We start from the raw sequence: 17,783 nt of genomic DNA, 5'->3' as shown, positions 1-17,783 counted from the left end.
AGATCCCTTACATTCTTTCCTATGTTTCTCCATGGTAACATCTTGCCAAACTACAGTATAAAATCAGAACCAGGATATTGTCATTGATAGACTCCAGATATAGGACATTTCCATCACCACAAGGATCCCTCATCTTGTTCTTTCATGAGCACACCCACCTCCTCATTCTTGTCATCTCCTCATTAACCCCTGGCAACCTTTAATCTGTTCTTCATTTTTGTAATTTTGTCATCTCAAGAATGGAATCATACAGCATATAAGCTTTTGGTGTTGGCATTTTTTCACTTAGCATAATTCTCTGGAGATTCATCCAGATTATATGTGCGAATAGTTGGTTCATTTTTTTTATTGCTGGGCAGTATTCCTTGGTATGGATTATCACAGTTTAACTGTTTACCTGATGAGGGATATCTGGGTGATTCCTGTCTGTGACTGTTACAGATAGAGCTGCTATAAACATTCATGTACAGGTTTTTATGTGAACATACGCCTTTATTTCTCTGAGATTAATGCGTAAGAATGCTGGGTCATATAGGAGTAGTATGTTCAGTTTTTAAAGAAACCACCAAACTCTTTTCCAAAATGGCTAAATTTTCACTTTCATCAGCTGTGTATAAATGATCTAGTTTCTCCACATCCCCACCAGCATGTGGTATTGTCACTTTTTTTTTTTATTTTAGCCCTCCGATAGGAGTATAGGAGTAGTGATATCTCATTGTGGTTTGCTTGTATGTATGTATGTATGTATTTTTAAAGATTTTATTTATTTATTCATGAGAGATACACAGAGAGAGAGGCAGAGACATAGGCAGAGGGAGAAGGAGGGTCAATGCAAGGAGCCCAATGTAGGTGGGACTCCATCCCGGATCCTAGGATCACGCCCTGGGCCAAAGGCAGATGCTCAACCCCTGAGCCACCCAGGGGTCCCTAAAATGACTTTTCTGCATGGATTTATATGACCATGTGATTTTCTTCTTTAACCTTGTTAATATGGTAGAGTACATTGATTTTCAAATACTCAACCAACTTTGCATCCTTGAAATAAACCCTACTTTTTCATAGTGTATAATTCTTTGTTATATATCATTGAACTCTACTTGCTAAGTTTTGTTAAGGATTTTCGCATATGGATTCATGAAGGATATTGGTCAATAGTTTTTGTTTTTTCGTACTGTCTTTATCTGGTTTTGATATTAGGATAGTATCTTTACAAAACGATGTTGGAGGTATTCCCATTTCTTTTACTTTCTGGGAGAAATTGTCTAGATTGGTGTTAATTATTCTTTTTTTTTTTTTTTTTTTTTTTAAATCTCCTCAGGAGATTCTTTTTTTTTTTTTTTTTTTTTTAATTTTTATTTATTTGTGATAGTCACAGAGAGAGAGAGAGAGAATGAGGCAGAGACACAGGCAGAGGGAGAAGCAGGCTCCATGCACCGGGAGCCCGACGTGGGATTCGATCCCGGGTCTCCAGGATCGCGCCCTGGGCCAAAGGCAGGCGCCAAACCGCTGCGCCACCCAGGGATCCCGGTGTTAATTATTCTTGAAGCATTTGGTAGTCTCTAATGAAACCTTTTGGGCCTGGAGATTTGGGGCTAGAGAGGTAGTTTTTTAAAGATTAATTTCCTTATTAGTTTCAGGGTTATTCAGTTTATCTGTTTTATATTGGATGAGTCATGGTTTTTGTTTTTTTTTTTGTATTTTTTGAGGAAGTGATCCATTTTATCTAAGCTGTTAAGTTTATTGTTTAGAGATGTTCACAATATTCTCCTCTTATCCTATTGATGTTTGCAGGGTCTGTAGTGATATATCCCCTATTTCACTGACTTTGGTAACTTGTGCCTACTTTTTCTTGTCAGTCTTGCTACAGCTCTGCTGTTCTTACTGATCTTATCAAAGAATAGAAAATATATTAATTATTAATATACAAAACTATAACATGATTGTTATATTAGGGCTTAATATTAACAAGATATTTGTTTCATTGATTTTTCTCTATTTTTTTTTTTTCAATTTTATTGATTCCTGCTCTTTATTATATACTTCCTTTTGCTTTCTTTGTATTTATTTTGCTCATTTGGATTTATTTTGTTTCTTGAGGTGGTAGCATGGATTACTGACTTGAGACTTTTCCTCTTTTCTCATGTGTGTTTTTTAGTGCTATAATTTTCCTTCTCAGTACTACTTTACCTATGTTCCACAAAATGTGGTATATTGTGTTTTCGTGTTAATTCAGCTCAGTGTATTTTTCAGTTTCCTTTGAGACTCTTTAACACAAGAATTGTTTAAGAAGTGTGTTACTTAGTTTCCAAGTGTTTGGAGTTTTTCCTGTTACTCTGTTTTTAATTTCTAGTTTGATCTTATTGCAGTTACAGAACAAACTCTGTATTATTTCATTTCTTACTAATTTTTTGAGATTTGTTTTATGGCTCAGGTTATGGTCTATCTTTCTATATGTTTGAGGACACTTGAAAAGAGTGTGAATTCTGTTGTTGGGTGGAATGTTCTATAAATGTCTATTAGATCCTGTTGCTTGATGGTGTTGAATTCCTCTATATTCTTATTGATCTTCTAATTGTATCAGTAGTTGAGAGAGAGGTGTTGAAGTCTCCAATCAGGATTGTGGATTTGTTTACTGCTCCTTTCATTTCTATCAGTTTTTGTTTTACGTATTCAGCAGCTCCATTGTTTGATGCATACACATTTAGGATAGTTGCTAGTTTCTTTTTTTTTTTTTTTTTTTAGGTTTTTTTTTTTTTTTTTTTTTTTTAGCTGCTACTTCTTGATGGATTTACCCTTATCATTGTATAACGACCCTATCTGTCTTTGGTAATTTTCTTTGTTCAGAAGTTTGCTTCATCTGATAGTAATATAGCTAGCTGTTCCAGCTTTCATTTAATTAATGTTTACATACTACATAATTTTTTTTGTTTTTAGCTTGCTTATGTCATTATATTTGAAGTGAATTTTGGGCAGCCTGGTGGCTCAGCGGTTTAGCACCACTTTCAGCCCAGGGCGTGATCCTGGAGACCCAAGATCGAGTCCCATGTCAGGCTCCCTGCATGGAGCCTGCTTCTCCCTCTGCCTGTGTCTCTCTCTGCCTCTCTCTCTGCCTCTCTCTGTGTCTCTCATGGATAAATAAATAAAATCTTTTAAAAAAAGAAAAGAAAATGAATTGTTTTCTAATTGGCACTTAGGTGGGTCTTGTTCTTTAATCCGCTCTAACAGTCTTTGTAGTAATTCACATTATGGCTTAAGTGTGTCATTTAATGTTTTGTTTTGTGTTCTCTGTTTTTCATTATTTTTATTCCTGCATTCCTTTAACATTTTCGAATTCCATTTTGCTTTATCTATAATGTTTGAGTGTACCCTTCTGTATAGCTCTTTTAGTAGTTGGTCTAGGTATTACATTATATGAATATATACATATTTGTATATATGCATGTATTTTATCAGTCTGCTGGTGTCCTTATTTTACCTTTTTGAGTGAAGTATAGAAACTTTACCTCCCTTAATTGAAATCCCTTTTTTTCTTAAAGATTTTATTATTTATTTATTCATAGAGACACAGAGAGAGAGGGAGAGGCAGAGACACAGGCAGAGGGAGAAGCAGGCTCCATGCAGAGAGCCCGACATGGGACTCCATCCAGGGTCTCCAGGATCACGCCCTGGGCTGCAGGCAGTGCTAAACTGCTGCGCCACTGGGGCTGCCCTTGAAATCCCTTTAATTTCCTTCATTTATAATTGTCTTAAATATTTGTTTCACATAAATTTAGAATGACATCACAGTATTAAAATATTTGCTTCAACTCTTAAGCATAATTTAGAAAATTCAAGAAGCAGGGGCACCTGGGTGGCTCAGGTCCATCTAGTTAAGCATCTGCCTTTGACTCAGGTCATGATCCTGAGATCAAGCCCCACATTGGGCTCCCTGCTCAGTGGGGAGTCGTCTTCTCTCTCTGCCCCTCACTCTACTTCTCTTTCTCAATCTCCGTCTCTCAAATAAATAAAATCTTCAAAAAATTTATAAAGGAAATTCAAGAAGCAAAGGAAAACCAATTGTATTTAACTATATATTTTCTTACTACGTTCATTCTTTCTTCCTGATTTCCTCTTTTACCTCTTCTGTTTAGGGAAATTCCTTTAGCCATTCTTTAGGAGTCTACAAGTGACAATTTTTTTGTTTTTCTTTATCTGAGAACATCTTGATTTCTCCTTTATTCCTGAGGGATATCCTCATTGGGTATAGGATCCTGTGTTGACCCTTCTTTTCTTTTAGTACTTGAAAAATATCCTGCCACTCTCTTCTGGCATATAAACATACCCGTATAAGTAAGGTGTCATTCTTCTGGCTGCAGTTATAATTGTGTTATTTTTTTGAAGTTTAATTGTGATGTGTCTTGCTATGAATTTCCTTGGTTTATCCTGCTTTGCATTCACTCAGCCTCTTAAATCTGTAGGTTTTGTCTCTTGCTACATTTGGAAAGTTTCACCACTTATTTTTTCAGTCTTTCCTCTTTTTCTTCTTGAACTTTGATGACATGAATGTTAGATGTTTTGTTTTGGTTCACAGGTCCCTAGGATGATGTTCTTTTAAAAATAATTTTTATTCTATTTTCTCTGTAGTTCAGACTGGACAATTTCTATTGTCCTATCTTCCAGTTCACTGATTTGTTCCTCTGTCCCCACTGTTCTGCTATTGAGCCCATCCACTGAGGTTTTTATTTAAATTATTACATTTTTCAGCTATAAAATATCTAATTGGTTTTTCTTCCTATCTTTGCTGAGACTTCAGTTTCTTTGATGAGATTACCTTGCAAAGGGTTTTAATCATGAACATATGTACTTTGTCAATTGCTTTTTCTGCATCTGTTGAAATGATCATATGGTTTCTATCCTTTGTCATTGATATGATGTATCACATTGATTTGTGAATATTGAATCATCTTTGAATCCTGGAAATAAATACCACTTAATTATGGTGAATGATTTTTTAATGTAATGTTGGATTCTGTTTGCTATTTTGTTGAGGGTTTTTACATCTATATTCATCAGAGATAGTGGCTTATAGTTCTCTTTTTTTGTAGTGTCTTTATGGTTTTGGTATCAGGATGGTACTGCCTTATCAAATGAATTTGGAAGTTTTCCTTCCTCTTATATTTTTTGGAATAGTTTGAGAAGAATGGGTGTAAACTCACTAGTTGAATAAAAGTAGTTAGAGTGAATAGCCTTGTCTTATTTGTGATCTTAGGGGAAAAGCTCTGTTTTTCACCATTGAGTATGATAGCTGTAGAGTGTCATATATGGCCTTTATTATATTGATGTATGTTCCCACTATACTCACATTGTTGAGAGTTTTTATCATGAAGAGAGGTTGAATTGTGTCAAATGCTCTTTCTGCATCTATTGAGATGATCATATGATTTTTATCCTTCATTTTGTTACTATGGTATACCCATTGATTGATTTGCAGATACTGACTGAACCATCCTGGAATCGCCCAAATAAATCCCACTTGATTGTGGTTAATGATCCTTTATTGTATCATTGAATGTAGTGTTGAGGATTTTTGCATCTATATTCATCAGGGATATTGGCCCATAGTTTTGTTTTGTAGTGTCCATCTGGTTTTGGTTTCAGCATAATGCTGCTTTGTAGGAAGAACTTGGAAGCTTTCCTTCTTCTTTTATTCTTTGGAATAGTTTGAAGAGAATAGGTATTAACTATTCTTTAAATGTTTGTTAGAATTGTGAAGCCATCTAGACCGGGATTCTTGTTTGTTGAGAATTTTTTATTATTATTATTGAATCATTTCATTACCAGTAGTCATTCTTCCTCATTAATTTTTGAAAGATTGTATGTTTCTAGAGATTTATTTATTTCTTATAGGATGTCCATTTTGTTGGCATATAATTGTTCATGGTAGTCTCTTCTCATTCTTTGTATTTCTGTGGTGTCAACTGTCCCTTCTCTTTCATTTCTTTTTTTTTTTTAAGATTTTATTTATTTATTTATTCATGAGAAGCAGAGAGAGAGAGGCAGAGACACAGGCAGAGGGAGAAGCAGGCTCCATACAGGGAGCCCGACGTGGGACTCGATCCCGGGACTCTGGGATCATGCCCTGGGCTGAAAGCAGCGCCAAACCATTGAGCCACCTGGGCTGCCCTTTTCTTTCATTTCTAATTTTATTTGGGTCTTCTCTGTTTTTTTCTTGATGAGTCTAGCTAATGGTTTATTAATTTTGTTTATTTCTGCTCTGATCTTTATTATCTCCTAATTTCCACTAACTTAGGGCTTTATTTGTTCTTTTCCTAGTTACTTTAGGTGTAAGATTAGATTGTTTGAGATTTTTCTTGTTTCTAGATCTATATTACTATAAATTTTCCTCTTAGAACTGCTTTTGCTGCACTCCATAGATTTTGGATTATTGTGTTTTCATTTTCATTTGTCTCCATGTATTTTTAAATTTCTTCTTTGATATCTTTGTTAATTCATTGGTTGTTTAGCCTCCACATGTTTGGCCTTTTTCCATTTTTCTTCCTTTTAATTGATTTCTAGTTTCATATCATTGTGGTTCGAAAAACTCCTTCACAGGATTTAAATTTTCCTAAGTTTGTTGGGACTTATTTTGTGGCCTAATGTGATCTATCCTGGAGAACTTTCTATGTCCACTTGAAAAGAATGTGTATTCTGTTGTTTTTGAATGGAATATTCCCTATTATGCTAAGTCCATTTAATCTAATGTGTCATTCAAAGACACTGTTTCCTTGTTGACTTTCTGCCTGGATGATCTATCCATTAATCTAAGTGGAGTGCTAAAATCCCCTACTATTATTAGGTTATTGTCAATTTCTCTCTGTTAATATTTGCTCTATGTATTTAGGTGCTGCAATGTTGGGTACATAGACATTTACATTTGTTATATCCTTTTGTTCAGTTCATCCCTTTATCATTATATAATCCCCTTTTTTGTCTCTTGTTGTGGTTTGTTGTTGTTTTTAAGTCGTTTCCATACCCAACCTACGGCTTGAACTCACAACCCTGAGAGAGTCACATGCTCTAATGACTGAGCCTGGCAGGTGCCCCAACTGTTTTTGTTTTAAAGTCTGTTTTGGGGATCCCTGGGTGGTGCAGCGGTTTAGCGCCTGCCTTTGGCCCAGGGCGCGATCCTGGAGACCCGGGATCGAGTCCCACGTCGGGCTCCCGGTGCATGGAGCCTGCTTCTCCCTCTGCCTATATCTCTGCCTCTCTCTCTCTCTCTGTGTGACTATCATAAATAAATAAAAAATAATTAAAAAAAAAAAAAAAAAAAAAAAAAAAAAAAAAAAATAAAGTCTGTTTTGTCTAAATATTACTACACAGCTTTTTTTTTTTTTCCACTTCCATCTGCAAAGGATATCTTTTTCCATCATTTCACTTTCAGTCTCTATATGTCTTTAGGTCTAAAGTGAGTCTCTTGTAGGCAACATATAGATGAGTCTTTTTTTGTTTTGTTTTTTAATCCATTTTATCACTCTATGATGTGATTGACTAGAGCATTTAGACCTTTTACATTTAAAGTAGTTACTGATAAATATGTTCTCTCTTTTTTTTTTTTAAAGATTTATTTATTCATGAGATACACAGAGAGAGGCAGAGACACAGGCAGAGGGAGAAGTAGGCTCCATGCAGGAAGCCTGATGCAGGGCCCCATCCCCAATCCTGGGATCAGGCCCTGAGCCGAAGGCAGATGTTCAACTGCTAGATATGTTCTTATTGCCATTTTGCTAATTCTTTTCTGGTTGTTCTTGTCTGCTTCTTTCTTCCTCTCTCGGTCTCTTTCCTTGTGATTGGTGACTTTTAAATGTTTTCTGTTTGGGGGCACCTGGGTGGCTCAGTCAGTTAAGCCTCTGCTTTCAGCTCAGGTCATGATCTCAGGGTCCTGGGATAGAGCCCCACTTCACACTTGCTCAGCAGGGAGTCTTCTTCTCCCTCTCCTCTGTTCCTCTCCACTGCTTATGTGTTCTCTCTCCCTCTCTCTATCTCAAATAAATAAATGAAATCTTTTTTTGAAAAAAAAATAAAAGTTTTCTGTTTTGCTAGGCTGCCCCTATCCAAACCTTCAGGTAGAGTAGATTTTTGTTGGGGGTATTTTAAAAAAAATTTTGTCGGTGCTCATGGGCATTTTCAATTTGCTGACTTTTTCAGCTCCAAGTCTAGGATGTATTAGGCAAAAAGAAAACCCAGGGAACTCACTACCGTATTATTCTTTTAGCTTAGCCAGTCTGCCTCCTTCTATTTACCAGTGTTTGTTTTATAGAAAATCCCAGGTTTTTAGTTATATTCAATAAGAAAATAGGGAAAAGTGCATCTACTTCATCTTTCTGGAAGTAGAAGTCACTGGAAGTGACAACATTATTAATCTATGTAGGTACCTATAAATACAATGCAGAACTCTCTGGGAAAAGCTGAATTGGGGAATGGAGCTTGGAGCTGAGCTGAAGTGGAGGTTCCTTAAGTCCAGGTCTGGGCCTTGAAACCTACACATTCTGGCAAGTGTGCAGAGCATATAAATTTAACAACTTAGATAAAATGGACTAATTCCTTAAGAGTCATAAACTACCAAAACTCACTGAAGGTGAAATAGATAATCAGAGTATTCTACAACTGTTAAAGAAGTTGAATTCATACTTTTAAAGCTCCTGAAATAAGAAATGATCAGGCCTAGATGGTATCACTGATAAATGATACTAAATAGTTAAAGAAGAAATAACACCAATTCTATGCAACTTCTTCCACAAATTAGAAATGGAGGAAACACTTGTCAACTTATTTTATGAGGACAGAATTGCCCTAATCCAAAACCAGATAAGAACTAGACCAATATAGATGCAAAAACCTACTAGGAGATAAGGTCCAGCAATATATAAAAAGAATATTATATCACAGCCAAGTAAGGTTTATCCCAGGAATGCAAAGCTGATTTATATTCAAAAATTACTTAGAAAAGTAATTTTTATAATCTGCCATAGTAGCCTGAAAAAGAAAAAGCACACAATCATGTCAACTGATCCAGAAAAGCGCTTGACAAAATTAACAAGTATTCATAATAAAAACTCAGCAAACTAGGAATAGAAAGGAATTTATTCAACCCAATGCAGAGCATCTAAAAAATTTTACAGTTAACATCATGCTTAATGATGAAAGACTAAGTGTTTTTCCCCCAAGACTGGGAACAAAGCAAGGATGTTTACTCTAACCACTCCTATTTTTCATCATAGAGGAAGTCCTAGCCAATGCAGTGAGTCAAGAAAAAAAGTACATATAGTTTGGGGGGGAAAGGAGGTAAAACTATCTGTATTCACAGACAAAATGATTGATAGAAAATCCTTAGGAATCTACCAAACAAAACAATTTTCCCAGAACTAATGGAACTTAGCAAAGTCTTGGGATATAAGATCAACACATAAAATTAATTTATTGTTTATACACTAGCAATGAACAAATGGAAACTGAAATTCTTAAAATGCTGTTTACAATAGGCTTTTAAAAAGGCACAGATCTAACAAAATGTGTAGCATCCAAATGCTAAAAATTATAAAATTGGTAAAAGAAATAAAAGGAAACCTAAATAAACAGAAATACTGTGTTCACGGACTGTTAGACCAACAGTAAAGATGTCGGCTCTCCTCAAATTAATCCTACAGATTTAAAGAATTTCCAGTATGAATCCTGGCAGGACATTTTTGTAGATATATAGGCAGTCTGGCCCTAAAAATTATATGAAATGCAAAGAAAGTAAAATAACAAAAAGCTGGAGCAGGAAGAAAGTTGAAGGAATCAAATCACTACCTCATCTAAATACTATGTGGTATTAGCAGAGAGAGATACACATAGATCTTTGGAACAGAACAGAGTCCAGAAATAGATCTATAAAAATATAGGGTTAAATGATATTTTATATAGGTACAAAGGCAGTTCAATGGAGAAAAAGTTAATCTTTATAGTAAATGCTATTGGAACAGTTGGACATTCATAGGCAAAAAAATGCACCTTGTCCTTAACCTCACACCTCACACAAAATTTAACTCCAAATAAATCATAGATCTAAATGTAAGAGGTAAAACTATAAAATTTTTAAGAAAAAAAAATAAGGATAAATCTTTGTGACTTGGGATTAGGCAAAATGTTCTTTTTATTTGTTTTTATTTATTCATGAGAGACAGAGAGGCAGAGACACAGGCTGAGAGAGAAGCAGGCTCCACGCAGGGAGCCTAACGCGGGACTCGATCCCAGGTCTCCAGGATCACACCCTGGGCGGAAGGTGGCGCTAAACCGTGGAGCCACCAGGGCTGCCCGGCAAAATGTTCTTAAGATATGCACCAAAAGCACAACCATAAGAGAAGAAATTGGCAAATTGGACATCATTAAATTTAATCACATTTGTTCTTTGAAAGTCACACTATTAAGAGAATGAAAATGCTACAGACTAGGAGAAGATATTTGCAAATTGCCCCTGTGACTGTTGATTTGTATCCTTAATAAAGAAATTTCCAAACAGCAGTAAGAAAACAACCTAATTTAAAAACTGGGGAAATGACATGAACAGATGTATCACCAAAGAGAATATATAGATGGCAAATAAGCACATCAAGAGGTGATCAACATCATCAGTCATAGGGAAATGCAAATTTAAAGTAACATGAAATTGCTCTGCACACTGTTAAAAAGACCAATATATTTTTAAAAAATACAGTACTGAGTGCTGATGTTTTGGAGAGCAGTTAAAACCATTATACACTGCTGGTGGGAATGCAAAATGGTACAATTGGTCTGGAAAATTGTTTGACAGTTTCTTATAAGCATTTACCAGATGATCTAATAATTCTGTTCCCTGCATCTGCTTTAAAAAATGAAAAGTATAGTCATACAAAAATGTGTATGCACATGATTACAGAAGCTCTGTTAATAATCACCAAAAACTAGAAACAACCCAAATATCCTTCAGCAGGTGAATGGATAAACAAACTGATACATCCTTACAGTGGAATACTACTCAGTGATTAAAAAAAAAAAATAGACGGTACACAGAACAATTTGGTGACACTCAAAAGCATTATGCTGAGGGAAAGAAGCCAGCCTCTAGAGAATACATGCTACATGATTCCATTTATATGACATTCTGAAAATGGCAAAACTGTAGTGACTGATAACTGATCCTTGGTTGCAAGAGTTTAGGGGTTCGGGAGGGTGTGATTAAAAAGGGGCAGCAGCTTTAATGGGAGATGGAACTGTTCTGTATCTTGACTTTGGTCACAGTAATCTGTACATGTGGTACAATTCATAGAACTATTCCTCAAAGGTAAAGGTCACTGTTACTAAATAATAGCACAACAGCAGACTGCTGCACCTTACCCACACTAAAATTGTCCTTGGGGATCATCTCGATTATCTGTAAGCAACTCCACCATCAGACATTTATCCAAGTTTCAGTAAGACTATGAGATTAGCATTCAGGAGGGCTAGTGAAGAATGTTCTGGCAATAAGACAGTTGCTCAGTTCAGCCACCTTGACTTTAGATATCAAGATATCCAAAATAAATTATTTTTCTGAGCAAATACAATTTTTTTCCAACATCTAGCAGTGTTAACTGTAGCATTCCACAAATATATGGTTGGTTGGTATATATCAAACGAATTAACTCTTCCATTAAAAAACAGTAAGGCTGGGAACAGTCCTTGGCCTACAGTGTGTCAGATGGTTGTGATAGATATGGACTCATGCCAGTTTATCACTCCTTTTTGCTCCCTTTGCTCCCCCCCCTGCAGGAGGTTGTGGCTCACTGGATTGCCGAAAGCCGCATTGCCATTGAGAAGATACGTCTGTTGACCCTGAAAGCCGCCCACAGCATTGACACTTTGGGCAGCGCTGCCGCTAAGAAGGAGGTGAGGTCCCTTGGACCACAGTCTGCCAAACCTTCAGTTCCTTTCTCCCACTGGGCATTTCAGGTTTTGTGGTACCTTGATGGCACTCAGAATTTTGGAAGCTTCCATGTGATTTTAGTATTAAGATTATAAATATATGTCACTTTTTTAGGGAATGATTTTCAGGATGCAGAATATCTTCAGCATTCTTGGGATGCAGCAACAGAGTGTAGGGAAATCCTAGACTATGCAGATTTGGAATTATACCCAGGATGGCACTTTCTGCCAGGTAGCCTTGAGCAAAAAGTATTTGACCTTTCTGCCTATGGCCTAGGGTTCTAGTGAAGAGTGACTAAGATGATAAAGAGTGCATAGCACTTTGCTACCACAGAGTATAAATGTTTCATGAAAGATGCCTCTCAGGACGCCTGGGTCACTCAGTTGGTTAAGCATCTGCCTTTGGCTCAGGTCATGATTGCAGGGTCCTGGGATCGAGTCCTGCTTCAGGCTACTTGCTCAGTGGGGAGTCTGCTTCTCCCTCTGCCCACTCCCCCTGCTTATATACTCTCTCTGACAAATAAATAAAATCTTAAAAAAAAAAATGCCTCTCCTACCTTTTTATGTTTCTGGCTTATATGGAGTAAGAACATGATCACTCAATTCATTCTAAAAACCAATAAAAATTGCTAAGAGAAAAGTGATTAATGAAGGCTCTTAAAATCTTTTTATGATCCCTAAGGTGATGATGTGATTTATCAGCTGCCTTAAATCCTTTTGGAAACAAGACAAGTTATAAATAATAAAATATGATTTGGAAGAGATTTTTCCAGAATGTCTGTATTGACTGAAATATGGCCACTAGCCACATTACAACAGATCTCTTTGTTGGCTTCCATCAAAGATCCTGTTTCAGTGGGTGAATTCATGTGGGAAAGTTCCCTTGTCTCATTTCACAGAGAAAATACAGATTATATCAAATTTTCCCACATTGTGTATTGTCTAAGAAAGAAACATTCTTTTTATATCTTGCTTATGTAGATTGCAATGATTAAAGTGGCTGCCCCTAGGGCTGTCTGCAAAATTATTGACCGGGCAATCCAAGTATGTGGAGGTGCAGGCGTTTCCCAGGATTTCCCTCTGGCTAATATGTAAGTAGATGTCACTTAGTAATCATCTACACTTGACAGGCTTAGAATGGAATTAAAAATCTACAGCTGCTTTGATCCTAATTGTTTAAGAAAAGAAAGATATTAACTCGGGGGCCCTGGGTGGCTCAGTTGGTTAAATATCTGCTTTTGGCTCAGGTCATGATCCTGGGGTCCTCAGATCGAGGCCCTCATCGGGCTCCCTGCTAGGCGGGGAGTCTGCTTCTCCCTCTCCCACCGCCTATGCTCTCTTTCCCAAACAAATAAAACCTTAAAAAAAAAAAAAAGATACTAACTTAAAGTATAATTGAAGGCTAAATGAGGTAATACAGGTGCCCAGTACAATAAATGGTTACTCTTATGATTACAATTATACCCTTCACTCAATGGTGTCAACTTTTACACTGAGGGGGGGACATTGGGGTTCGTGGGTATTGAGGAAATGACATAGGGGTTCACCCTGAAACCAGAATGATCAGACAGGAGCACATATGGCAAAGGGCACCCAGAGCCAGGCTTAGGTATGTCTTTAGGACTGTTTGCCACCTCCGCAGGGATGCCTCAGGCCAGTGACCATGTCATGTCCTGGAGGCTGGGAGTTGAACTCTCCAGTGCCCGTTACTGCACAGTCCCCATGATACCTTCTCTCCGACACTGGAGATGAGTTGGGTGCCCCACAGTTTTTCCCATCAATTTTTGACCATAAGAATGAAATATATTACCACATATTTATAGTGTATAGTGTATTATACTTCATTCCTTGTGGCTTACCTAAGATATCTCTTAGTTCTAGCAACTTCTAGAACCCTAAAGCAAACCAAGACTGAGATTAAGCCCATTGCACTGGGCCATTTAAGATTCCTCTTCCCAAAGTGAGAACTTTCAGTGGCTTACTCTCCTTGATTCTCTTTGTGCTCTTTCTCTTGTCACTGCCGTGGCAAGATTTCAAAAATGAATTGTCTTGGCTTAGAGTCAGACTGACTGATGTTAAAGCACCATGTTCCTCCTAGATAACTCCTGCTATTCCTGCTCCTTTTGTGTTCACAGGTATGCCCTAACTCGGGCTCTGCGCTTAGCAGATGGGCCTGATGAAGTCCACCTCTCAACAATCGCAGCAATGGAGCTGCGGGATCAAGCCAGAGACGCGAAGTCCAAGATGTAGGGGGCGGCGGCGTCTCACCAGACACTTCACCGGCTCTGGCATTTGTGCCTTGTTCCAGCTTTGCACCAGTGTGAGCACAGGCTTAATTACTCATGTTCAGTAAAGATCTGAGCATCTGTTTTGATCATTGGGTATTATAATTTCAAGGGTCACAAAGGTTTAAGTTAAATAAGAAATTCTATAGCTGCCATCATTTAGCTTATTACCATGTGTTAGGCTTTATTTTTCAAACACTCAACTTGTAAAGAAATAATGAAGTAAACTGGAGAGCTAAACCATAGGCATAAACATATCTTCACTTACTGATTCCCAAGAATTGTTCCATTTGAGTAAATATTCAAGGAGTTATTGCTTGTATAAACTATGGTGGGCTTTAAGGGGTAGTTGAACACTTTGTAGTACTACCATATTTGCACTGGAGAAAGACACGTGGCTGATAGAATCACTTTAGAATTCAGAGAAGCCTTTTCCTAATTCAATAGAAAGCATTTATACATAAAATCTGATACAGTTTCAAGTTTGCTATAAAACATGCATAGGGATCCCTGGGTGGCGCAGCGGTTTGGCGCCTGCCTTTGGCCCAGGGCACGATCCTGGAGACCCGGGATCGAATCCCACATCGGGCTCCCGGTGCATGGAGCCTGCTTCTCCCTCTGCCTGTGTCTCTGCCTCTCTCTCTCTCTCTCTCTCTGTGTGACTATCATAAATAAATTTTTAAAATGAATAAATAAATAAAACATGCATATTATGAAAAAATATTAAGAAAAAATTTAATTAAGTATACTATGTTGATGAGAACAGTGGGTAGTTTAAGCTACAAAAAGTTCTTTAATTTTGAGAAGACCTTACAAACTGTCTTCTCAGAATGCCACCCTGTTAATATCAACCTCCTAAGCAAACATCCTCGTAGCTCTTTAAATCAGTGCTGCCCAAGATAATGGCCACTGGCCACATGTGACTCTTGGGCACTTTAATTGTGCCTAGTGCAACCGAGGAACTTTTGATTGTTGAGAATTTTAATTAAATACTGATTCTTAACTCAGTTACTGGGAAACTTTTAAGTATGCTTTGCAATAACTTGGGTATGTGAATTGACTTTATCAAATGTAAATTTTATGAAGTCTAAGTACAGTATTTTGGCTGAAAATTTAGCATCCAAATTAAGAAACAGAGTAAGTGTAAAATGCATACCAAATTTTGATGACTTAGTATGAAAAAAAGGTAAAATATCTCAGTACTTTTTAAGTAGTGATTACATATCGAAATGATGAAATGCAAATATAAGGCATACCTTGTTTTATTGTGCTTCACTTTTTGAACTTCTTATAAATTAAAGGTTTGTGGCAACTCTGCATCAAGCAAGTCCATGCCATTTTTCCAACAGCATTTACTCACTTCAGGTCTCTGTGTCACAGTTTAATAATTCTTTCAGTATTTCAAAGTCATCCATTATTATTACATTTGACCTGCTGCAATCTCATGATTAAACTGGAATGGATGAGGTGCTGCTTCTTACGGATGAGCAAAGAAAGTCGTTTCTTGAGGTAAATCAAGATGCTGTGAAAAAAAAAAATCAAGATGCTGTAAAGATTGTTGAAATGACAGAGATTTAGAATATTACATTAACTTAGTTGATAAAGCAGCAGCAGGATTTCAGAGTTTTAACTCCAATTTTGAAAGAAGTTCTCCTGTGGGTAAAATGCTATCAAATAGCATCACACACTACAGAGAATTAGTTCATGAGGAAAAGAGTCAATTCATGCAGCAGACTTCATTGTCCTATTTTAAGAAATTGCCCCAGCCATTTCGAACTTCAGCAGCCGCTCCCCTGGTCAGTGAGCAGCCATCAACATCGAGGCAAGACCCTCTACCAGCAAAAAGACTCACTGAAAGTTCAGGTGATGGGGACGCCTGGGTGACTCAGCAGTTGAGCCTCTGCCTTTGGCTCAGGGTGTGATCCTGGTCTCGGGATCGAGTCCCACATTAGGCTCCCTGCAAGGAGCCTGCTTCTCCCTCTACCTGTGTCTCTGCCCCTCTCTGTGTATCTCTCATGAATAAATAAATAAAATCTTAAAAAAAAAAAAAAAAGTAAGTTCAGGTGATGGTTAGCAATTTTTGTTAGCAATAAAGTATTTTTTTAAGTAATCGCTTCACCCAACGTTGGGCTCAAACTCTCAACCCTGAAATCAGAGGTCCCATGCTCCACACACTAAACCAGCCAGGCAACCCTAAAGCATTAATTAAGGTGTTTACACTGTTTTTTTAGACAATGGTTATTGCATACTTAAGAGTACAGTATAGTGTAAATATAACTTTTATATGCACTGGGAAACCAGGAAATTTGTTTGATTTCCTTTTTTGCCACATTCACTTTATTGTGGTAGTCTGGAACCAATCCTGCAGCATCTCTGAGGTATGCCTGTACTGAATTAAAATTTATTATTAAACTTAATTTCATCTGTTTCTTGTTACCTTTCTAGTATGCATGCCATTGGACCATTAACTGGTAAAATTTTAAATGTTCAAGTGGAAATATTTTTATTTCTAAAAACTTTAAAACTCTTGTTTTATTAGCATACACATCACATACATTTATTGATGTCCAAAGGTAATTTAAATGTCTTCCTGGAATGGAGAGCAGACATTTGACACAGACAGACCTGGACTCTGATTCCTGTGTGTCACATGGGCCTCTGAAACATTTGCCTTTGAGCCTTAATCTCTCTGCACCTCATTTTTCTTTCCCTACCCAGGGATTAACCATTTAATCTAGAGGAGCTTTACCTACTGAGAGTGTATTGTGATAATCATTGAAGCTATGTAGAAGCACTTAGATATTTCTAAACCACAATATTTTATAAGGTTTCCTCATTTGAAGCAGATAAAATCTTACAACCCAAGCTATCGAACCTTATTTCTAGTTTTAAAAGTTGTGACTTAGAAATCAGGATGGTTTCTGAACAATTAAAATTAAAGGTTGGGGCAGCCCGGGTGGCTCAGTGGTTTAGCACTGCCTTCAGCCAGGGTGTGATCCTGGGGACCTGGGATCGAGTCCCACATCAGGCTCCCTGCATGGAGCCTGCTTCTCTCTCTGCCTGTGTCTCTGCCTCTCTCCCCCTCTGTATCTCTCATGAATAAATAAATAAAATCTTTAAAAAAATTAAAGGTTATGTCTGGTACTTAAAATTTTGTGGTAATTTTGTCCCGTATCTTTGAGGAAATCTGGTGCAATTGCTGGTTGACTTATTTCAATTCATCTGTTTTTATCTATATCTGCCATATACTCAACCATCCCTATGGCAAGTCACTCCATGTGGCCCATATTCACTTCTCTCCCCTACCTTTCATTTGATTTACATACAATGTTACAAAGAATAGTGAGGGTTGTTTTGAAAAGAAAATTCCAGTCTCCAAAGAAGGAAAAGATGAGGGATGCTTTTCCTTGGCCCATGGTGAATGAATGGACTGACTGTAAGCATGGGAGCTCAGAGCCATTTCTAGGCTGTCCTCAGGCTGGCTGTCCCTGGGAGTCACTATACAGCAGTACACCTGAGACAGTCAGCCATGCTACATGG

At 37.3% G+C, this 17,783-nt stretch overlaps 1 protein-coding gene across 1 annotated transcript in view; it reads left to right on the top strand.

Moving 5' to 3' along the window:
* The window catches only part of ACAD11 (acyl-CoA dehydrogenase family member 11), a 108,478-nt gene extending 92,668 nt beyond the window's left edge, over positions 1 to 15,810 (top strand). Inside the window, exons 18-20 of the mRNA XM_038570863.1 lie at positions 11,806 to 11,922; positions 12,940 to 13,049; positions 14,094 to 15,810. Of these exons, the coding sequence (XP_038426791.1) occupies positions 11,806 to 11,922; positions 12,940 to 13,049; positions 14,094 to 14,208 (342 nt within the window). The 3' untranslated portion in view covers positions 14,209 to 15,810. The remainder of the gene's footprint in view (positions 1 to 11,805; positions 11,923 to 12,939; positions 13,050 to 14,093) is intronic.
* Positions 15,811 to 17,783: the final 1,973 nt, after the last annotated feature.

Source organism: Canis lupus, chromosome 23 (assembly GCF_011100685.1).
Source record: "Canis lupus familiaris isolate Mischka breed German Shepherd chromosome 23, alternate assembly UU_Cfam_GSD_1.0, whole genome shotgun sequence".
NCBI classification, from domain to species: Eukaryota; Metazoa; Chordata; class Mammalia; order Carnivora; family Canidae; genus Canis; species Canis lupus.
The sequence above is the reverse complement of the archived record's forward strand: the minus strand, read 5'-3'. Positions and strand labels throughout refer to the sequence as shown.